Consider the following 25,239-nt stretch of genomic DNA (forward strand, 5'->3'; position numbering starts at 1 on the left):
GGAGCAAATCTTCTTCAGTCTCGCCTGTCCAAACGACATTGCTCCAAAAGTCCTGGGATACATTCAGATGGAACTTTGCAAACTTAAGTCACGCTGTCATATTCTTTTCCAAATGAAGAGTATTTTGCTTTGCAATCCTTCCAAACAAGCAATACTGATTTTGTCTTTTTTTTTACTGTACCAACATCAGCTTGAACATTTAAAATGCTAATAGACAACTGTAAAGACTGACATAACACCCTTGGTATTGTTTGCTCTTTTTCTAAGCTTGACCTTAAAGTGAATTTGTTGTGTAATCCTGGAAGGATTGTGACAGCTGCCTTAAATGTTTTCCACTTGTGAATAAAATTTCTTCCAGTAAAGCTGTAGACAAGAAATTACCAAGAAAATGTGTGTCCCCCCCCTTCCCAGAATGTTGAGCTGCAATGATTGCTTCTCTTATTTTCTTTCCATTCTGGCATCGTGTTAAAATACTCCTGTATGGTCCAGACCACCAAACTGCCAAAACTCCTCTTGTTTTTAGGGTAACAGTTAATGATGTTAGAAAATCTTCTGGAGTAAAGGACACTTGACTACCAGGCCAATCAGAGAACAGAAGAATCTGTGAACGATGGCGTTAGTTTTCTGCTCTGTTTTAGAATTGTAATCTTCCTGTAGTTTTGGCGACGGCAGCGGAGGAAGTGAACGAAACAGCTCAGTCCGTGTTGATCACTCTTGCAAATATTACATTAACGTTGTCAGCCGCCTGGCTCCGATCTGCTCTTCTCTCATCACAGTGGAGGTTGGTTGTTTACAGCACACCTAATTTTTTCTCACACACAGCATTTCCATTTTGGGTTTGTTTTTATTCAATATTTAGAGTATGGGAACTATTGTGATTTTTTTTCTTGCATTTTTATGCTAAGCAATGCATTTCTTGATAGACATTTATGACATTTTTTTCAACTGCAATTTTATGCTTACTTATGGACAGACTGAATTGTCAGATGCAATTCTGCAGTCATGCATTTCCCCCATCTTCCATACTCTTGTGTGCTAGAAGTTGAATCACGTTTCCACATGTTCCAGTCATGTACAATTTTTAAAATTGTATGGAGTTTCCAAGACATTTAACAATAGTGATGGCTTAAGAGAGGGACAATGTGTCAGGCCAGCTGGTGTTGGCGATGTTACATCATTAACCAGCCATACACAGGAAAACACAAGGACATATTTTTTTCTTTATCTCTCTCACAGTTTGTCTCTGGCCCTCACCACTGCAGCCCCTGGCTGGGCAGCGGCGGAATGTGACTGCTGCTAACCCTTTTTCTTTTCAGCTCGTTAAGGAAGTGGAGCAACACATCAACAGAACTCTGCAGTATGGAAGAAGAGCGCAGGAAACCTTGCTCTGACTCCCAGTGTTTGATGTCTGTCGTTCCTCACCGTGTCTCTCCCTCTTTCTTCATATTTTAATGAAAGAAGAGCCTCTCTGTAGTCCCAGGGACCCCTTAGCTCTTTGGACCCACCTAAACCCCCAACCCTGTGTTACACTCTACACAGATTCTGTCCCTCTGCTCCCTCTTTTGCTTCCTGCTTCCTGGTGATAGTACCTGATTGCCTGTCTTGTCTGAACATTCATGTGACAACCAATTCAGGGGTAGAAGGACTATTTCTCAGGACATAAACCTGGGTTGGGGGGTCAGGGGCCTCATCTTAGAATATGTGGCCAAACAGACATCTCAATTGCAGCCTGATCTTAGATTTCGCAAGCCTTACCTTACCTCCCATTGACCCCATCATTTGCCATCTCCACGCAAATCCCGTGCAAGAACTGTAGCAACCAACTGACAAGCAACTGCCAACTCAAAGATAGCATCCATGCCTCCTTCCCTTCCACCGACAATGCATAGCTGAACAGAGAGGCAGGGGCTTGCACTGTCCACCCATGTCATAATTTGCCATTCCTACTGCATGTGTCCACTGCCATTTGTGACACCATTCATTTGGTTCCCTCTTTTACTAATCCATCCATATGTTGCTTGCCTTGTTAACCAGCTGCACTGGAGTCCCTGCACTGCATTTTTATTGATTCCCTTGTTTCTTTCTCCCTTTTTTAAACCATTTTTAAATGCATATTTAAATTAGAATTTTATTGTTGGTGTTTCGTTTAATGCATTGGTTTTACCATTTTCCTTCCTAGCTGTAGTAGTAGAGTGGTTTAACTCTTTGTTCCAACTCATCCTGCATTCAGCAGGGAAAATAAGTATTAAAAACAGCAACAGTTTTTTTTTTGGGTGGGGAGGGGGGGTCTATTGACGTAAAATTCACATCATTTCTCAATTCAGGTACTCCATGCATTTAACCTCTTAACCCGCACCGGAACGCCCACGTGTCATTTTTCCATTGTATTTTCCGGGGGTGAGATTTAAGGGTTTAAACTCAGCCGATGTCGATAATGACGCTTTTATTGGGCAGCCTACAGTCCCCCCTTTTGATTGACACTGCATTTGACCAATAATGTTATGAAATGGCTTTTTCTGAGCCAATAATATCCAGAGAGCGACTTGAGCTCGTTTTGACATGCCTGAATTCTTTCTGGAATATTTCTGACTGGTCAACTCAGAAACTAAATCTAAAGCCACCGATGTGTAGCCAACATGTGTCCTGTCACAAGGATATAAGACACCTTGGGGTTTGTTTTGACATGAATCCACCAGCTGGATCCGTAACCACTGAGGAGCTACAGTCATTTGAAGTTTGTATATTAGGTGTTGTCCAAGTGTGCCATTTGGACACTCCAAATGGCACACTTGGACAACACCTGTACATCCTCATAAATAAACATGTTCAAAATGACATTTATTTTTAGTGCTATTTTGATCAATCTTAAAATCCACAAACAGAATACTTTATTCTATAGATTTATTGTATTTTTCAGTCAATGCATTCAACACTCAATGTGCAAGGAATATAAATGAAAAATCTGGTTGAAGCAAAAGTTTTTGATTTCTTCTGTGTTACAAACATAACAGCTACAAACTACTTAAAGTTAAAGTATTTTTGACTGCAAAAATAGAAAATTTAGCTTGTCATCTTCATAAAGAGACAAGCTTTTGCATGTTCTCCAAATTGTTCAAGAACAGCACCTGATTTAATTTGGGTATGCCTTTTCAGGCGTTTTTTAGTGATATTGGGGGTGAGGGATAAGGGGCTAATAGATCCACACAAATGAGTCTAGAAAATTAAATGATATAAAGCTGAATAAAGAGGGGACGTATACTAGACACTCTCCCTGACATTTATTCAAAGTCATCTCCTCTATGGCAGACACCTGCAGTAAGGGATGCTGTCAGCTGACAGAGGAGTCCTGCCAGGCCTTTTCGGCCCTTGAGACTCTGGAAGCAGCTGCAAGAGAATTGTGGCTCAGATGGTTGCCAAGGCCAAAATGTGGGTGTGGGAGGAGCTTGGTGAGGTGATTGAGAACGACTTGGTCTAGCATCCGGCATCTCAGGAGGGGAAAGTTGTGCACCATCAAAGCCTTTGTGGGAATGGTGTGCTGCAAACCTTGATTTGGAATGTCGTGAGAGGGTGGGAAGAACACTTTGATGACCTCCTCAATCCCACCGGTAATATTTCCACTGAGAAAGTAGAGACTTCAGCTCAGTCTCTCCGATCTCTGGTGCTGAAGTCACAGAGGTAGTTAAAAAGCTTCTCAGTGGCGCTTGGTCTTTATTGCTGGCACTTGGTCAGACTTGTTTTTGATGAGAGTTGGACTCTGCCAAAGCTACCCTTTGTCACCAAATCTGTTCATAAACAGAATTGCTAGAGGCAATGAAAGTGTTGAGGGGGACATTGGATCTTTAGATTATGATCTACAGCTTTCACTGGAGCAGCTAACAGTCAAGTGTGAAAGAATTGGGATGAGAATTATCACTTCCAACCCCAAGACCATGATTTTGAGCAGGTTAGGGATGAGATCCTGTCCCAAGTGGAGGCCTCAGGGTCGTGTTCACAAATGAGGGGAAAATGGAGTGGGAGATCAACATACATATTGTTGCAATATTTGTGGTAACTCGAATGCTGTACCTGTCTGATGTGGTGAATTATCAGTTGAACTACATTCCTACTCTCATCTGTGGTCACAAGCTCTTGGATAGTGACCGAAAGAACGAGATTGCAGATAGAAGTGGCTGAAATGAGTTTCCTCCACAGGGTGTCTGGGCTCCCTCTTAAGGATAGGGTGGGAGGTTCGGTCATCCAGGAGAGACTCAGAGTGGAGCCATTCTCCCTTTACATCAGTTAGAGTCAGTTGAGGTGATTCAGGAATCTGGTTATGTTGCCTCCTGGGTCTCCCATGTCCCACCATGAGGAGACTAAGGATATGTTTGAGGATCTATGTTTCTCTGCTGTTCTAGGAACTCCTTGGGCTTCCCCTAATGGAGCTGTCCCAACTGACTGTGGAGATGGAAGTCTGGACCTCTCTGCCCCTATAATCTAAGCAAACGATAATCTGTGGATGGATACATTAATGGATCTCTTCTATGGAGAACCTAGTTTCATGCATTGTTCCAGTGGGATTTTGATCCATTCATCGTGAAGACCATTTGAGAGTCACTGTGATCTTTGAGATTTGGTTCTTTCCAATTGAACTCAAGTCAGTGACTGACTGAGTCATTTTACCAGCTTTACTTTCCATCACTGCCTGTGTGGTTAAGGTCATTCTTAATTGAAAAGTCTACATTATTTTCATCTTCACATTCTTATCAAGAATGTTGTAAATTTCTGAATTGCTCCTTGCTTCAGTTGTATTAAGCCTGCCACACCACAATGTTCTCATCTTCAAAATTGTGGTCTTTCTAAAGCCTTTTGTGGAGCTCTTTGTCTCCATACTTAGAGGATGAATTAGTGTTGATCTTTTTGTATGTGTGGGTTACTCGAGTTACTACCAAACATCTGGTGTGAATTTCACTTCAGCAGCCCAGTTACAGATATATTTACCATGAAAAACATTGATGTTTTCAATACTTATTTCCCCCACTGTGGGTCCCTAAAATAACTTACCTTTCTGCTGGCCTACAACCATTTCCTAGTCCCACCGACTGCTGGAACTTTTCCCTTCCAGGACTTTTGGACACGCACACACACACACACACACACATACACACACACACACACACACACACACACACACACACACACACACACACACACACACACACACACACACACACACACCACACACACGCACACACACACACACACACACACACACACACGCACACACACTTGCATTTTATCTCCCTCTCTGACAGATTTTTTTTCACACACTCCAGCCAGCAGACACTCAAAAGCTGGTATGCACCAGCTTTTGATTCAACAATCACACATTCACACAACCGCATTTCACCCAGTTAGCCGAGCACCAGAAAGCCTCCATTCATTGCTGAGTGTGCTTCAGAGAATCCTTCACTTGCACTGGAGAAAAAGGTAGCAAGGTGGGGTGAGAGGAATGGAAGGGACATTAATTGTACCCAGTGGCTGGCCCCTTTCTCCCCCTAACTCCATAAGACATCAAAGGCCTTTCTCCTTGGAGCAAGTGGCGCTCATTCATAGACTGATTCTAATTCAGGCCTTAATGATCGAAGCCCAGTTAAAGGCTGGCTCTTTCTCCCAGCCCCGTCATCCAATGCAAGGATGCATGCCACTTTAGTCACAATCAGTCTGCTTAGTCTGATTTGCACTGTTGCCATTTTTCCTCCACTGCTGCAGTCCAGCTTTTGGGAATGTGGTTCATCAAGCATTGACTGCTAGGTCCAGTTGTGATTTGATCTATAGACAAACAGGCAACCAGCACTGCCCCAGACCACCTGCCTTTCTTTTATTTTTTATTTTTTTTTATATTTCTGAGTCTCTATGCATGCCATCCATCCAAAAATATTTCAGTTTGCACCCATCATATACCCCTCCATGTTCCCCCCATCCACTGCAAAGTCAAGATGAGACTTCAAACTTTCTTCTTCTTCCCCCCTGTATGTTCTTCAGTCCCTTTGTCATCTTGTCATTTCTCTGCTCTCAGAGCGTCCTCTCTGTACTAATTGCCCTCTCACACATTGCCCATGTGCTCTTTCTCGCATCATCGTGCAATTTTCCATGCCCATCTCCTCGCTCTCATTCAAAGCAGCTTCTCTCGGAATTGTTGGACACTTTTTCCTCTTTTTTTTTCTCCCTTCCTTTTCTTACATGTTAAAATGAGGAAACGATTGCCTGAAAGAATGTGTGGCTGTGTGTTATGGAACATTTAAACACCATCGCCAACAGCAAGGTCACAATCAGAATCAAAATCCAAATGTTCACCCCCAACCGATGCCTTCCAAAAAAATTAATACAAATTTTTAAAGCCCGGAACTTTCTTCTTCCCCTCTCCACCGTTTTGCCTTCCTACTGCTTCATTAAGCTACTGATCCTGATCAGTTTCATTATTATTTTTTTTGTTCTTTTGATTTGCTGCAGGGGATTGATGACTGTTTGGGGATTAACACTCTAACAGGGATTTTGGTGCCTCTTCATCACTTCTTGCTTCTTGGCTTTGGTTTTAGTTTTTTCTTCTTTTTTTTTTTGCTCAGACGCCAAAGTTAGGGCTGAAGGTCTGGTCAATTGGGCTTCTCATTAACCTGCTGCTCACTGTTTGTCCCCTTGTCACTTGTGTTTTAGAGAAAGATGAGGCTGCAATTGAGAGCTCTGAGTTCAATGCCACGTCAGTAGCTGATGTGGACAAGCGGGTGAAACGGCGGCTACATATGGGTAACTCTTTTCTTCCTCTTTCTATGTGTTGCCATGCCGCTTGTGCTTGTATCCCCCCCACACCCTCCCGAGTTCACATCTCTCCGTTTCCCTCTCGTTCTCCTCTTTTCTATCTTTATTTTGTTCAAGAGCATTTTTGTAAACCCTCTGGTGCACGCTGTGTCCACCCAAGAGTCCCCCATTGAACACAACTGTAATTAAAACTGTTTGTGAAGAAAGACTAAAACAGACCATTATCCTTTTGCAATCCCTTTTTACCTTAGTCACCAAAGTTTTGGTAGACTAATGGTTTCCCAGTCACTAACACAACACCTTACTGCAAATGTTCTTCGTTGTTTTCTTTTGCAGTAATTTCCAACTTCCCACAAGCCCACTAACTTAACTCTCGTTTTATATGGTGGTTATTTAGTGGGCATTATTGAAAAAAAAAATCCCTAAAGCCTAGCAGTTGGAAAGGGAAACAAACTGCTTCTTTCAAGAATACATGGCCTTCAAAAATTTCAGCTGGTGGGCTGCTACTGGAAGGATTATAACTTTTCTGATCCGCACTCCGGGAAATGAGAGAAATTAGAGGATTTAGAGTATGGTAACCGAACATGATTTAAAAAGAAAAAAGTCATCTAGAGGAAGAAATATTTTGTCATAACTCAAATTTGCAAGTTGAACCTCACACGCAGGTTAAGGAGCTTCAGACAAAGTTTTTTTTTTGTTGCTTTTTTTATCTTTAACCAAACCTTAAAAAAATTAAACTTATATAATAATTTCTTACAAGTACAATTAATTTTTACATACATAAATTCTTATCTATGGATGCACAAACATGAAATTCATTGACATTTTTCCCAACAACGTAATAAAATTGAACCACAAGTACACATTCTGATATACATGCACAACATTTATACACCATGGATTTTTTTGCTTCCACACATTCCCACCTACATATCCACAACTCATCAGTTCTCTGCCATTTTACTTTGCAAGGTTCCAAAACTCGATTCTCAACTAGTACAAAACATAAATGAATGGAATTTATGCCCTTATGTTAATGACAGTTTAGGTACAAACCAGTTATAAACACTATCAGTGATGCTAGATTGGTTAAACTTTAATCCCTATTGACACTACGTGACATTTGCTTTGGATCTTCTCATCTGCAGAAAACTAAAAGACTATTTTGAAGTTTTGTTTTCGTTTATGATATGCTCTCCATTTTATAGTATAAAAAACTGATCAAAGGTAAACTTAGTTCTGTATTAAACTGGGAGAATTCAATTAGGTTTTTTTTTTGTGACAATCATAGTTATCAAAATATATGGACCAGGCAACATGTGGATGGAATACACTGAGATTAGGTCCTTTGTGTCACAGTTTATGATTTATGAAACCTTAAATTATTTGTGAGAACAACTCTTTCTGCTTCCAGAAGGGAAGCTTTATGTTTCTCAAAATTTTAGTCAAAATGTGGCCTCGTTATTATGAACTGGATGCATTGCTACAATCAGTTTTAGAGTCTGTGTATCAGTGTATTGATACAAGACATTATTTCTCATCTTGTCTCATGTGTCGGTTGAATTGTTACACCCTTACTTCAAAGTATGGGTTACAACGCTCTCAGAGAAGCTTTTTCCCACCAGTTTTGATGCTAAACCTCGAGCATCAACTGCATTTGCTGATTTTGTTTCCACCAGCGAATCACAGAGTCCACCATCTTTAAAACATTTCCATCTTGGCACCAACTGGGCCAGATGAAGGAACTTCTGTCAGGGTCTGGGTAGAGATCCATGGAGAACAACAATCACTTCAAATGTTGATCGCCATGTTTGGGATTTGCAAAATGAATAGTTGTTAGGCTAATGCTAGCCCAATATATATATTTTTTAATTCATGTTTTAATTTGAATAAAATTGGTAAAGTTGGAGTAATGCCAGATTCACAGGACAGGATATTGAAATTGGCAGTTGATTTTTGAAACGTGGGCGACCACGCCCAGGACAATAACAACCCTAGTTTTAGCAGGTTTGGTCGTTCTGTGCGTGATGTCGAGCCAAATTCACTCACCAATATTCAGATGCCAGACCGCAAATATCGCGAAACCTCTCGAGACTAAGCGGGAGTTCAGAGTAAACAAACATGCTGATATTTGTGGATTATGTTTAAAGACAAAAAAAAAACAATACAGATACAACATCTACACATAGACTTTCTGCTGCGCCATGACAGTTGTTTTGTCATGTCACATTCAACGGCCTGCGTTCTCACTTGTCCTCGGGGAACACCTCATACACTTTGCAACATCAGGCCAAGACAAACCAACATGTTGAATATCCCTGATTTAGTTCTGAGCAAGCTAGACAGAGCACCAGGCTAGACCGAGCTTCTATGGAGAGGAAAAAAAGCAGAGAACATAACATTAAAAGTTGAAAAGAAAAGAAAAAAACAGTAAATTATGCAAACTTGAAGACCAGGTGAAGAATGTTGCAGGTCAAGGAGAAGTGGTCAGCTTGTCCTACAGCAGCCTGCCTGACCCTGCCAGACCCACACATGGAAAACCTGAGCGGAAACGTCCAATCTTCTGGATGGCTTTGTAGGAGTACTTTGGAGATGAAAACATGCTGTTTTCAGATTTATTTTGTTTTTGTAAGGTACTCTGAAAATGTAATAAATTACATAAAATTATTTACCATTCTGTTCAAGTGTCACACAAAAATGACATCTGTCACAAGTTCTAGTGAGTGTAATGATCACCCAACCAATTTGAAAAGACATTCTTTCTTTTCATTCTTACTTCTCTTTTCAGTGATTCTTGAGAATAGGGACAAAATGGGTTTTAATTTTCCCTTTTTTTTATTATTTCTCAACCTTATGTATGCAAATATGACAAATAATGTTTTAGAAATATAAAGATGCTAAGGTGCAGGCTCTCAGTTGCAACATTTTCTTTAAAAATTAAATTTTTAATCAACCTGACCCAGAACTTTGTCATCACCATCTGACAAAAATAAATATAAAATGATTTTAAAAATACCCTATTAGTGACATTTTTACAGAGTTTTACAGACAAATGCTTCTCAAGAAACAAAAGAAATATTATTTAAAACAAAAAACAAAAATTCCATCTGACAGAGTTGACATAGAACTGAAGGTGGTGACAAACTAGTGAGTAAAAATAAATACTTGGTACATGTGAAGTAATGCAATTTATGTAAAATATATTAAAATGAATGAACTGCACATTTAAGTGAGATTTGTCAACAATTTCACTGAAAGAGTCACACAAACTCTGATGGAGTTGACATCTGACGGAGTAGACGATAAGCCAAACTACCTCAATTTATATGATGTTATTCTGAAGGAGGTCATATTGTAGCTGGTCAGGTCCATGAAATCTTTACAGTTTACCAAAATTAAGCTTTTATTTCACAAAATTTCATCAAAGTTTTGTAAATTGTCAGTTATGGTGTTGACACATCAAGGCTGTGACGAGCAACCTAGGAATAAAACAGAAGAAAAAACTAAAGAATAACATAAGCTAACCAGAGCTAACTAGCCCTGTTAGCAAAGGAAGAGGTCATGGGGTCCTCAGAAGTTCTGGTGCCCCCCAATAATGCCTGATTTTTTTTACATTCTTTTCATGTCTGACGGTGTTGACAAAAACTTGGGATAAATTTCAATGGAGTTGGAAAATATCTAAAAATGATTTTTAATTCAATTTATTGGTAGTTTTATAATTATTTAATTGAATAGTTATACTTAATCGTCATAATATATTATCTTTAATTGTTTTAAGCTATTACAATGTATTGAGTTCTGCTCCAGGACAAGGGATTTTACAGAAACCATTCAAATTCTACAATGTATAAAATAAATAAATATTCAGCAAAAACCAGGAAAATATACATTGTTGTGCTCACATGACCCAGGTTAGTTTAGTCAAATATTTAAAAAAATTATATTTTGTGTATATTTTATTCAAATGTTGTGCTTTATTCATAGGACCTGTTTTGTCCCTATTCTCAACAATCACTGTTGTGATTAATCCAGTGCAGAAGTATTTTGTGATCCCGTGTGGAGATATGTATCTAAATGTCTTATCCAATATCATTCCAAGACTGAATAATACTCTTTGAGTTGAAGGGAAGCCAACATTTGCACTGTTTTTTTTTTTTTTTTAGCTTGAAATAGAGATGTAATATTGCAACACACCATATTACAGAGATAATAACACAGCATAACGACATAGATTGTTCAGGATAACCAAACCAATCTAACGATAAGCTTTATCAAAAACGGAAGTTTCAATCCTAGTCTTAAAAGTAGTCAGGGTGTCTGCCTCAGACTAAAACTGGGAGCTGCTTGATAACTAAAGGATCTGCCTCCCGTTCTACTACCAGAACCTCCAGGAACCAGCAGTAAACCTGCAGTCAATCTTAAATTCTGTTCTGGATTCAACATACGGAGGAAGCGAAAGTAAGAGTAGTATGATGTCTCTTATTGATTTTCACCAGAACTCTTGCTGCAGCATTCTGGATCAGCTGCAGGCTTTAATCTGCATTTTTCTCAGCTTCCTGATAGTAAAGAGTTACAGTAGTCCAGCCTTGAAATGACCAGTTTTTCAGCATCAGGAACTCCTCCTGATTATTCATGGAACCTCTTAAGAAAGTTTTTTAGAATGTGGACGCTGATGTTATGATGTCAACGTCCACATTCCACATTTGGGGTCGTGCTGCTGCTACTTGTTTAGCATTGAGATGTTATTTTGGGCTTGAATAGCTTCACAATAGTTTTTTCCATGAATATGTTTTTTGTATCTTTTTTTTTTGAAGCAACAAATAAACACCCAATGAGCCAATGAGAAGCAGCTTCATCATCTGTCACCAGTGTTTGTCACTGGTGCCTCAAATTTACAGGCATACCAGAAACACACAAACACAAAAGTTACAGCTAGGGTGTTTTGTAATTAAAAAAAAAAAAGAAAGAAAGAAAGAGAAACAATTAATTACATTAAAACGTTTTACGTGTTATAATTTATGTAATTAATTAATCAAAAATAACGTGTTAAAGTCCCAGCAGTGTCAGCTGTAGTCATGGAGACAGTGTGGTCCAGTGCAGCTCACGTCCAGTCAATGACGAACAGGCAATGACTGAAATGGTAGACCCTCTCCCACCACCTCTGTCTACCGCGCTTCAGAGACTTCCACCGCCACAATGTCTGATGTTGTCTGAAACTTTCCTGTGAATTTGGAATCCAATTCAGAACTTCTGCATTGCCCAACAACAATGCCAACTTAATAAAAACACTTAAAGCATGAGGGCTTGACAATAATAAAAAAAATCTGAGTCTGTTTTAATGCATATGGGAGCATAAAAGAAAGAGCCTTCAGTCCAGACAGGCCCATAACGAGACAGAGATAGGACGTCTTCCTGTCCAGTCTGAGACACTGCTGAACAGACACACATTTAATTCAAGAGTTTGGTATGTTTCCGATAATATAAGTTAAAATGTTTTTTAAATCTGTCCACACACATATATTTCACCCCCGCAACCCTCCAAAGTCTACGGTCCATTTCAAACCCAGTCTCAGACTGTAAGAAATATGCTGTTAGAGAGTCTTGGAAAAGGAGGCTGAGGGTGGTGTGAGAGGCTTGTCCAGCACATCAATCAGGCCAGGCGGTTTGTCTCTGTTCCTACGCTCAGCTTGGCCCTGGGGCTTGGCTGGGCGTGGTCCGCAGAGAGGGGGCTCTGCAGGACTCAGCTTACTTCAGCTAATGATAGGGCCCACTGTACTCAGTATAAATCACTTTGACCCATAAACACCACCTACACACACAAGAAATCCACACGTTCACCTTTACTCCAACATGGAAAGTCTTATCGATTATGTACGCTTGTTTGGGCATGTCGACCCACAACATGATCCAGACTGACTCGCACACGCACACAAACATACACACACACACAGTTGTCAGAAACCTGAGTTGGAAAGTGGAAAGGGGAAGGGGACAGGGTGGTGCTAATACCCTACAGCACCTAGCAGACAGGCTGCCTAGATGATGGAGTGTCTTTCCTTCCTACTTTTTGCAATATCTTTCTCCAGCCCATCATCTAGGAATCCCGTTGCCTTCATTTGGGATAAGTTTGACATTTAAGCTAGCTTACCAATCTGAGCTGTGACAGATAAAAAAAAAACACAAACTATAAATTGGTAATAAAGGGGAACTGATGTGAGAGGATATCCTGATGTTGCATGTGCAAAAACATCTTTAACATCTATCGTGGCTTACTTGTGGTGCATATTCAGTTCTACGCTTCTGCATTAACTTCTAACAACGGATATGTTTCCAACCTGAGTGCCTTTTTCTCCTTCCCGGTTTTAATGAATTTAAGCACATGCCTTCTTGACATTTTAATTGAACAGTGCCAAAAATTTGGGAAACATCGCCAAATAACACGCTGCTGTTATTCCGCAACAGTCCTCTAAATTCCAAAAGATCATCCTAGGGGGGATTGGATTTGGAAACTAGATTTTGGGATTGTATGTTTTGAATCTGACAGTTGATGAGAAAATTCCAAACTTCTGTTGAAACCGGGATTTTCTCTTGAATAAATGAAGTGAAGCCCACCAAAAGCAGAGCAGTTACTAAGAAAAACCTCTTTATAAAGGCATAGCTTTAATTAATCCCTTTCAACAAACATGAGTCAATGTCAAATTTCAGCCTCCTCAGCGATTCCCGAGGCCCGTTGGATAGGGGTTGATTGAGCTTTGCTAAAGCAACAGTAGCTTAGTAGCTAAGCTAGAGTAACCATGAGCTTGTGTTTGCTTTAGGATCAGCTTAGGCAATATTCACAAGTCCCAGCAAACATTATCTCCACCATGTACAAGGACATTTTTTCACGAGAGGTCCTGCAGAACCGGGACTCAATAGCAGCTTTATTTTTTCACCATCTCACCTGAACTTTCCTGTTTTGTGTGCGATAATTGGTTTCTTTTCACTTTTGGAAGCTGGACCAACCTTTCTTCACCCTGCCTTGTCAGCACAATATCATGTGCTGTTGATTAATTCCCTGTTAAAAATACCTTCTTTTCCAGGTAGGGTTTATAAGCAGATTGTATTAGTCTTTATAAGACAACTGAAATGTCTCTGACATTTCCTCACCTCTGTGTCAACAAAGCTACATGAGGAACCACATTGGGATGTGCCGCCATCCCTCCGTGTTGTTTGTGTATTCTTCTACCCACATGAAGCTTTGCCACAACTAGGGCTGCACAATATGTCACAAATATATCGTAGTCGCAATGCCAGTGTGCGTAATATTCATACTGCAAAGGGCTGACTAGATTGCAGTAATTGTTGTCTAATAAATTTTAAGAGATCTGTATGTTTTTATGCTAATGCAACATTTAGCCAGGAGACTCAGCAAAAGCTCACACTGGACAAATAACAGCTACAAATGCTAACAGTCAAATATATTAGAAAGAGAGGCATATGCCACACCTGATGTCGTCAATATTTACCAGTATTATCGTCATCACAATATCTAATATCGTGCAGCCCTAGTCACCACCCATATCACGTCCAGTTTCAACAGCTACACGATGCTTTGGTAGGATATGGAAATCAACTGAGTGTGTGAACAGGTCATTTGTGTTCTTCCATCTCTCTCTTCAATCCTTTATAGAGAGCTGCGCTGTAAACAACGGTGGCTGCGACCGGACCTGTAAGGACACAGCTACAGGGGTCCGCTGCAGCTGCCCTGTGGGATTCACCCTGCAGCCTGATGGCAAAACCTGCAAAGGTTAGTAATAAGCGAAATCAACTGTCTAATGTGAGTAGTATGAGAGTTCTGTAGAACTGAACCCAGAGCCCAGTTCTGGGTTCTGCCATGCTTCAGTTGAACTCCTTGGCGCTGATGTTCCCTAACATCTCAAACCAATCGGGAAAAGATTTCAGCTATCTTCTCAACCAGTGGTGTCCAAAGTTGGTCCTCGAGGGCCGGCATCCTGTATGTTCTGGTTCTCTGCCTGGTGGCAGTAACAACCTTCTCTGCATGTCGATGTTCTTCTTAGGCCCTCTAACATCATTTGATCCAGGTGTGTTAAACCAGGGAGAGAACTAGAAAATGCAGGATGCTGGCCCTTGAGGACCCACTTTGGACACCGCTGCTCTAAAAAAACATCTGAAGGAACTCACGGTTAGCCTCTCAATGGCTGAGGACTGGGCTTGTTCTGATCTTGGTCAAACACATTCCAAATATCAATGAATGTTTTCATTCTGAACCGATTTAAAAAGCTGTCTTTAGCCATTGGAAACAATGAACTTTATATCTTTTTTTGTTTTTGAGCAGAAACAGAATTCTTCTGTGTTGTATGTAAAAACAATATTCGACCTTGTATTTAATTACTCTGCATTTCAATACAAGACACAATCCTCGTAGGCAAAACGTGTTGACCATCATGAAGTAGAAGTAGTACCAAAGTCTCCATAAAGCTTCTTTGCAAGCAGATGTTTTGGGAGGTTTGCTTATCTTAATCATACATGATCATGATGCACACTGCAAAGACTGAAAAGACATCAGCAGAGACACAAAAGAAGAAAATTGCTTCCACCCGTCAATCTGAGAAGGGTTAGAAGGATGAGCAACTTTGGATCCATCATTATACAATGAATAGAGCGGATCCTCAGTATTTGCAGAGGTCAGGGGTCATATCTGCCTGTGAGTAGCTAAAATCTGATTACTTGAAACTCCGTTAAACAGGTTAATAAGTGTTTATTCAATAGTTGTAACACCAATTATATCTTAACCAAAAACCTCCTCAAGCAAGCGTAAAAAGTGTTATTTTTGCATAATTGAGGAAGTTATAAGCGTAAAAAAACATTGATGGAAATGGGCAGTGATGTGTTTTTTCTGAGCACCAAGGTTGGAGAAGCCTTAAAAAATGACTTAGAAATCCTTACGATTATTAAAGTAACTGGATTGTGGTTAGAATTCAAGTCTTGGGAAAAAAATGAAATACTCCTGACACCTTTACAAAATATCAGGTTTATTTTCGATGAGGCGACAAACAAACAGCATGTCATCATGGCTGACGGTCAGAGCTCTTACAGAACCTTCATTCATTCATGGCCACCTCTGCTTCCTCCTCTCCTCCACATGGATTGGAAGCTGGACTACTGGGACACTTCCACCCAACCACATGTCACAGACTTGTTCTTAGAGGAGTCACCATGGCGACTGGACATGTTGGTCATGTGACATCAGCACTGCTGTTTGCTTAGCAGAATATGGATACCTCATGGGAGATGTGTACTCTTACACATTTAATATTACTGAGTGTATGAGAGCAGGAGAGTGGGAGAACGAGAGAGAGAGGGAAGGAGAGAGAGAGAAAGAGAGAGAGAAGTGTGTGTTTGCAAAATGAGTGTCAGGTAGTGTGAGAATGTGGCATGTAGGTGTGTGAAACCTTGGAGCCGGAGCCGTCTCAGGGCTGCCAGGCAGACGACGCGTCGGCAAACTTTGAGATGTTTGAGCAGAGAGGCCCACGCTGTCCGTTTCTCCCTCTTCACCCCTCCAAACCCCCCCAAGACATGACCGCAGTCATACAAACAGCGCCATCAAGCTGCGGACTCTGTGAGTACATCAGTCCTGCAGTGAAGGTGGAGTCCTTGATTTGGCACACACACAAAGATCATGTTTTGCAGAATTGGCAGATTTTGTGGCGACGGTTCAGGTTGACGGTTCAGGTTGTGCAGAGCGGTTCAGATCTGTGAGATTTCAGCGCCAAGAGTTTTATTAGGATAGAACAGCAAACTAACTGTATTTCAGTGTATCATCAACAGAGGTGCAGCTCTTTTCTCACATGACTTGGAATATCAGTGGCACCACTGATATCAAGAATTTTGAAGCTTTTTGAACTTTTTTACGGCTTTTTGAGAACATGAAAGCGAGAGTTTCAGTTGCAATAAGTAAGACCTAAAGTGTCCCATAATATCCAGGCTTGTTTGATATGAAGGGAGTTTGCTACTCATAGTGCCACCAGTGCAGAGCTTGCTCAACACTGGCAGCAGGTGGCTGTAAAGACTTTGCCAAAATTACCCAACTACTGAAACCCGAGCCCCTAAAGAAAACATGTCTGTCCAAGAAAAACTTTCAATTCAATTAAAAATCAATTTTCGATTTGTTTTTGTTATGGCAAACTGAGAAAGTCAGTCTCGTAGCGGTTCTTCTTTTAGAAGTCTGCCATAATGATGATAGTTGGAAAGCTTACTATTTACTGAGGCAGAACTTTTCCATTCTAGAACCGCTGCTCATGGTGACAGTTGGAGTAGCTCTCTTAACTCTGATTGGCTTGTTTCATAAACTTCTGCTCATCCTTTTGGATGTTTTGCATGTTTGGACAGTTATTCCTTCTGTCTGGTTCTGGATGGAGGGACTTTTGCTCTTACTTTTTCACTTTCAGACAGTTGCTACAACACACAAACATTGGAAATAAAGACAATTAATACCCAAACAGCAAACCCAGAGGAGTTGAAAAGGCTTCATGGATGCAGAGCAGAGAGAGAAGGAGGAAGTTAAAACCATAACGGACAAGAATCAGATCTCTGACTCCGTCACTCTGCCTGGATGTTTTACTGTACTGCCAGACAGATTTAAAGAGGAGTGGCAAAAGCAAAGGAGGTGGATTAGCAGTACCAACAACTGATGGAATCATTCAGGACATTTTACAATGAAACATCGTCTCTGCTGCCTGGACATTGAGCTGTCAGTGTGTCATGACCTGTTTGAGAATATCATACAGCAACTCTTCAGTCAGAGGCTTTTGTAGATTCATTGCGAGGCTGACTCCTGCAAGCTCCATCAACAACTCTTTGAAGATGGTTCAAAAAATATGAGTTCCAACTTTTATTTTCCCATTGGAATAAAAATCTCCTTTTTTAATTACATTTGAATTAAACTGATGAGACAAACTGCGTACGTTTGCATTATGTAGAAGTGGAGATAAAATGTCTTCATGTCCTCCAAAGTCTCCTCCGGTTATGTTTTGCCGTAGTGGAAGCCAGCATTTACAGACGGAGTGCCTTTAATTGGGCTTGAGTTGAGTAGAGAAGATGGATATGAGTACAGGCCAGCTGTGCCACGCCCACTTAATCTGACCAGCAGTGAGCCCTCAGGCGTCCTCAGTCTGCTCCTCAGGAGTGGAGTCATGGGCAAGGCAGCGCACATTGATCTGTCAACATGTGCAAAGTCTGCAGGACCACCACAGTCACCATCAGGTTACACACTAACCTCACAGCTTTGCTTCCTTTTTGGTTTTTCTGATTGGAACGTAATCATAACATAATCAGTTTGAAAATTATCTGAATGAACTTCAGGACTTGCAAATCTTCAGTCAGAGGCTTTTGTACATTCATCAATCAACACTCAATCAACATGTCTTTGAAGATGCTTCGACAATATGAGTTCCAACATCATCAGGACTCATCAGGGCCCAGTTAAAGTCCAGTCTTCAACTTGAATAAAACACAGTGGTTTAATCTCAGGAGTTGCCTGTACCTCATTAGGTGGTAAACAAGAGTGTCTGCTATATTTAAAACAACTGAATTTCAGCATTATAACACTTTATTAATCCCAAAGGAAAATGCAATGTTTTAACACCAACTAACCACAATTTTTCAGAGTCATGACGGATGGAGATGGTGACGGCTGTGTTCTTCGTGGTATGAAAAGTCCATCTTTGCGCAAGTATATCTAGAGAGTCTAGAGGATGGCAGAGAGAACGACTATCACGAGTTCACAAGTTCAGAGGAGGAAGGAATGATGATTGACGAGATGGAATGTCTCATTTTATTTTCCATGTTATTGGAAATAAAATAATAATAATAATAATAATAATAATAATAATAATAATAATAATAATAATAAACATATCAGATGTGGAGGAACGTTTGCCTGATGCATCGGACCAGAACCGAGCAGGAGCAGTTCAGAATTTTGGTCGAACATCACGTTCTTCCTTACAACCTCGGACAATTGCACTTCTAAATATGTCAACCGGCTTCTAGAAGTCGAGTAGTCAGAGCTAGACAGCCCCACTGTCCCAATGCATAAACAAACACTCCCATGAAATTCAGACCAATCACTCAGTAACTTTGCATGTGGAAAGAGGCAAAAAGTTCACAAGGGAGGTTGTGAGAAGAATGGGCAGCTGAGAACAAAATACTGTGATTTTCATCATGTAACTGCGACAATTAGAACTGATTTCAGAGACTTTATCACCACTCAGCAAGGAAGAACCATTATTCCAACAGCAACTTGGAAATTTAGAGACCTGTTCTATAGTCTGGTGAAGATGAAACTGAAGAGTTCGGCCATAATGACCATTGTTGCAACTTCAGGAGTAAGGTGGACAACACTGACATCTATGAAGCATGGGGGTGGCAGCATCATACTGTGGAGGTATTTTGCTGCAGAATAGATCACGTCACAATGGAAATACATAATATTAAAATACAAAATGATCTCAGTTGAAGTCTTGTCAAATGACTTAAAGGCAACAAAGTCAATGTTTTTGATTGGCTATCACAATGTGTTGGCAGACATTAAATGGTGAGTAAAAGGAGGCCTGGAAACCAGATTCAGCTCCAGCTGTTCTTTCATCAATGGATCAAAATTCAAAAAACTTGGAGGCCAAACGATCTAGATTTGCTAAGTGTTTGAGGTCGATAGTTTTGAAGGAAATGCTACCAAATACAGAGAAAGTGTGTGTAAGTTCAAAACTTGTAACACCAGCATGTACAGAGAAATAATTTAGATGATTTTAACAGACCTAAACAGGGATTTTATTCTGATTTAAGGTCAGACAGTAAGAACAAGTATTTTCTTTCCTAGTGAGTATGTAAATATCTGGTTTCAAAAGTATAGTTTGCTGAAATTTCCACTTCAGCGTAAGTTGAGTGCCTCCTTCGACGGTGGTCCAAGCCGATGTGGCACCAAGTTGCTCCCCAGTGACAGACTGCAGTCTTCCGTCGTCTCTCCCGTGGTTTCATCAGCCGCACTCTGATGCCAACAGGATGTGCCCTGTCCTGCCTGTCTATCATAATTGTTTCAATATAAACTATGCAGGGCATGTTTAAAACCCACCAGTGTGATAAACACTCTTTTATCCGTGCTGACAGACAAGGCCGTTCAGTTCCTCTCGATGACAGACGCGCCAACCCGAGGAGACGTCTCATTACAGGCTCTCATACCAGCAGCTGGGTTAAAGAGAGGCTAGAGAGAAGATGTTGTTAACGGTTTCCAGATGTTTGATTAGGAGGTGCGCATCGGAGCGAGGTCAGCTCGCACTGTCGGGTGTGTGTGTGTATGGGTGTGTGCGCGCCCCTGTAACGGCGGGATCATTAACACTCATTACATTACATGGTGGTTTGGGTTTTGTTCTCGGGGAAGTTCATGAAAGGTTAGATCTGTGCACGTGAGTTTCTGGCTGCTTCTGAGAACAGTGTGTGGTCGGTAAGAAAGAAAAAAAGAAAAGAAAAACTGGATTGGCACGGTTGACATGTCCTCACTGGCCTGCGTGCCACATTTACCTGAAAAGACCTGATAATGCACTCTAATACACATCCGACCAGATCGAAGTTAAAGGCCTCATCAGATCAGCTCTGACCGTCAGGAAAGGCGTCGGTCTTGAAATCCGTCTAAACCCTCTGCAGCTCCATTCAGCCTTCTGAACTGAGACAAGTTTATCCTTTCTAGCTGCCGATCTGGAAGTGGCAGCAAAGCCAGGACTGAATAAACTCAATGCATTATGCAAATGTTAAAAAAAAGAAAAGAAAAAGAAATATATGGCCATCCTAAAGGGGGTGTTATATATTTTCCAGCCACATGGGGCCATTTCATAGCACAATCAAGAAACGCTGTTAACTTCAGTTGCTAAAATATGCTGTATATATCAAATATGACTTGAAAGACATTTATTTTGTAATAATATATGAATATTTGAAATTGAAATTTTGGCTGCTCACACCAAACAGTGAACCGTTGGGCGCTTAGCCCCAAACTGCCTGTTGCTGTGTCTGGACCAACGGAGTGTAAAAGTTCTGCTCTGCAAATGATCAGCAGGACAAGAAAAATCTTCTGTTAGTTCAGCACATTTATCCGGCCTGTTCTGTGTACAAAAACACCCATCTGCCAGAGGTCTCTAAGCACATAACATGTCATCAGGGTCTTGTTGTACCTACAATAACTGCCAATTATTTAAAAGTAGTCTACTTGAAGCTGCTGGGTGGAAAAGGATAATATAAATTAAAAATAAATACCTTCATGTGAGAGGTCGTCTATTTATTTTTGTTTGATTCAAGGTCATAACTTCTTCTACCTCAAGCTGGAATCAGGATTAGGCCAAGATTTAAATAGAGTTAAATATGAAATCATTATGAGAAAAAAAACGTCAGATTTAAGCCGTTTCTACACACGTATCTCTACGAGTCTTCAACACAACCAAGAGTCAGCAGCTGTGTGGTGAGCAGGCCGAGTTAAATGAGACAGTAATGCATGGAGCTGTTCAGAGGAGCTGCAGCTCAGCCTCTCATCATTGTTATGCAAAACGGAGAGTTTTCCTTCAGCCCACATGCAGCCACGGAGTGTTTGTTTCTGCGCTGCGGTCATTTAATACCCGAGTAAATACACACATCTTCTCAGCCTGATGTCTGTCCTCTCCACTGACAACACCCTGCAAAGAAAACCAACACTCTCCAACAGAACCAGATCCCCATGCACTGTCCCCAATTATTTGTGGAGGTTCGGGTTTCTGCAAATCTTTTCCATTTAATTGCTTTTCTCTGTAAATATTTGCAAAAAACTGCTCAGATTTTCTTAGCTTTACACAATTTGTTCTCTATTTGTATTAGGTGCACATTCCAATTCGGGAGTCTGCATGGGGCCGAAGTGAGAAGAATTTGATTCCTGATTTGTTTTTGTTTAACCTCACATTTTCTGTCTTTTCATTTTTTTCCCCAAATATTGACTTGAAAGAAAACCTCGCTCATTAACCACTCCAAAACATTTCTGATGCATTGAGACAAATTTGGAAGCGAGGGCGTTCTTCATAGCATCTTATTCACGGAATATTTCACATTCTGACCACTTATGAAATTATTTGCGTTTTGAATTTTTGCTCCAACACACTGTCCGGATTCAGTCTAGTATGAAATGTCTTTCCTTTAATTAAGGACGTCCTCATTAAAATTCCACATTGCCTTCGGCCTTCCAGATGTTTCTTGGTTAAAAAAAAAAAAAAAAAAGCATGAATGAGCCCGTTCATGTGCACACACTGATTTCATCACTCATTGTTTTATTTTACTGACTAACTATTAAACTCATAACAGTAAAAGTTTTGATTCATAACCTCTCCTACATCAGCAGTTAGTGAATGAAGCCATTTGATTAACTGACACAGAAACATCTTACAGTCAGAGAGAAATCACATAATTCCACTCTAATACCAATATTTCACTATATGTAACTCAGACCTAATAAAACTTTTTAAGTATAGATGTAATGCTAGCGATAAGTGAAACTAATCATTTCTTTTTTAAAGTGAATGTGATGCATGACTGGCTTTTTTCTGTGACTAGAGTTTTGAAATTGAATCAACAATTATAAACTCAAAACTCACCTTCAAATTAGAATTTCTACTTTCCCCCTGTTTGTGTGCAAATTTCCCAAAGTTAACAAAACTAAACTATGATGAAAATCCCAAATTATAATAATCCAGGTAATGAGTGAAGGATAAGAGAGCTTCTTAAAGACAACCTAACAGATCTGTAAGAGGCAGAATTCATGTTGGTTGGTGATTAAATAATTAATACATGCAGTAAAATGCTAAAACAATATAATATCATTTTGCTTAATCTTTGTATATTCTGTCTTAAACAGTTGAGGTGTACTCCTTATGAAACTGACAGATTTCTCCATTCTTTATAAGTGGGGAAAACTTGAAAAATCAATGCTGTATGAAATACTTATTCTCTCCACACTATATGTCTTACATATTTTTTTGTCTTAGTGCCTCTGATTACGACTGATTGTCGTCTTTATGTATGAACATCACTCATTCTTTTAACAAACTCACTTCACTATCTATTTTATAGAACAAAGTCTATCCTTAGTTGACTGAATGGTGACAGAAACGTAACTTGGATCATATTGAAACTTTGAGAGGACTGAGTAGAGTTGATCAGTCCTCCCTTTCTTCATTGCAGACTTTTTCATTTCAAGACTTGCTCTAGCTTAATGTATTTACTTAGGCTCAAGGAACATTTAAGCTTCATTAAGGGTAATTATCTACCCATAGCCACCCTCAGAGTGCCCCTTAAGTGTGGGCAGATGCTGTGATTCTGCCAGTGTTTTCAGCGAGGAAGGTAATTAAAAAGCCGTGTCTGTCTGTCCTGGGTAAGCCCAGGGTTGTATTCACTGGTTTTACAGACGCGCTGGAGTGAAAACAACACAGCTAGCAAGCAAGCACTGTGGAACGATGTTTGGTTTTTTTCCCCTTAATTTTGTGGATTTCGCAGAAATGAAGCTTTTTATCTCCTTGTCATCAACCATTAGTTTTATCATTTCTATACTTCCTAACTCAAAAGTGACGCGTTTGTTCTTTGGTTTTATTCTGAAGTCGAAATAACAGCTGTCCCTCTCAGCCTCGGGAAACAACAGAAACACGTTAATGACTGGAATAAAATCCTTTGGAACGCACTGTACTTCAGGTAAAACGTGAAATAAATAACAGGAGTGAAGACATGAAGAGGAGCAACACAAAGAAAATCTTAAGAAATGGCTTCAAATATAGAAAGTACTTTTGTAGTTAATTAACTAAAATGTTCAAAATAGCCTCTGAGTTTCCAGTACCCTCTGGGATATTTGAACTCCACACCACAGGTACAGAATCATCATGAATGCTGTAATAACCCAATTATAACATGTCTTAATCTCATGTTGCACTGTGCCAACACTCTGTCTACGCTGATGAAGATCAAGGTCATCTCACGGTGCTGTTCAGTCAGAGCATCTCAAACTATACTTCAGTTGATCTTTATTTGTCCACTTGGGGGCGCTTTCACACTTGGCTAGGTGTTGAACATGGGCAAAATGGGAACCAAATGAAATCCAAAAGTCTGGTGTTGGTTTTAGTAAAGTCACCAAACTGGCGATCAAAACCAGTAAAAACAGATTATCACACATTCTACTGATGCTTTTCCTGTTTTAGTTTTAGTTGCTATTCCCTCTCGCTTACATCCATATTCTTTCCTTCCCTTTTAGTATCATCTAAGTTCCTCTTTCCTCTCGTGTTTTCCGGTTCCCTCTCTGCTTATCTCCATTTCTGCTGGTCGACTGCAGCTCAGTAGAGTAATCACTTTCCAGTTTCCTCCTGTCACACATCAATGTGCCCCTGGCCAAGACACTTACTCCCACTTACACAAAAGTGTATAAATGTGTTAAAATGAGTGAATGTGGCTCTGGTGTCAAGTACTTTGAGTGGTCAGTATGACTGGAAAACAGCTGCATAAGTTCATCCATCTACCATTTACTTCTGCCCTCCTCCCCATTTCCCTCTGGCGTCTTGCTTGGCCTACTCTGTAGCTGCTAATCCCCAACAGTTTCCATCACTTAAAGCACCAATCAAAAACAACTTAGGCTGTTTAATCTGTCAGACTATTATCCTCTGTCCTGTTTGCTACTGCCTCTCATTTCTCTCGGTTCATTTTTTTTTTTTTTTTTTTTTTTTACCTTTTCTTACTGGTGTTCTAAATCTTTCCAGTTTGATCTTTTGCAAATGTCCTGCTCTCCATGCAAAAATGTTTTAACAGACATAAATAATAGGCTCCATGATTCAAAGAGGCGACATTTTAAAAGCTGTGAAAGTTCTTGTGAGGAAATGCTAAACTGAGACAAAGGCTTGGAGAAACCAGATCTACCATGAGGTCTGTGGCCGCCAGTGAAAACAGCTCCTGGCGACTCCATCCCCCTTTTTAATATTATTCCTATTACGACTAGTAGTAGTAGAATATGTTTTATAAAAATCTGTCCAATACTTGTGTGCATTTGAAGTGTTTCTAACACATATCCTAACACTTGTGCATGCCGCTGGATTTGTCTGAGATTAAATTACACAGAGGTGGACAGATTTATTCTGGCAAGGCTGAATCTGAACATCATGTTTTTTTTAGATTTTTATTTGTGAAAATGTTGCCTATTATTAAACTCTGTTGCATAAAGTCCCATTAAAATACATCAGAGTTTGGTTGCAACATGAAAGACAACTTATGCAACTGTAACAGGTTTTAAGTTGAGTTTCAAGGTCATGGTCAAGGTAAACTTTGTTATCCTGCCAACATTGCACATCTCATATATATCACAATGCAAACATTGCAATAATACAGACGGCATAACAAGGATATAGA

The 25,239-nt window shown here is 40.2% G+C and overlaps 1 protein-coding gene across 1 annotated transcript in view; it reads left to right on the forward strand.

Annotated features, from left to right (window-relative positions):
- scube1 (signal peptide, CUB domain, EGF-like 1) overlaps window positions 1-25,239 on the forward strand; it is a 103,349-nt gene that overhangs the window by 55,314 nt on the left and 22,796 nt on the right. Inside the window, exons 7-8 of the mRNA XM_015001662.2 lie at window positions 6,691-6,780; window positions 14,462-14,578. Coding sequence (XP_014857148.1) covers window positions 6,691-6,780; window positions 14,462-14,578 — 207 coding nt within the window. The remainder of the gene's footprint in view (window positions 1-6,690; window positions 6,781-14,461; window positions 14,579-25,239) is intronic.

This window comes from Poecilia mexicana, unplaced genomic scaffold, assembly GCF_051168715.1.
Source record: "Poecilia mexicana isolate PSO_F unplaced genomic scaffold, ASM5116871v1 scaffold_23, whole genome shotgun sequence".
NCBI lineage: Eukaryota > Metazoa > Chordata > Actinopteri > Cyprinodontiformes > Poeciliidae > Poecilia > Poecilia mexicana.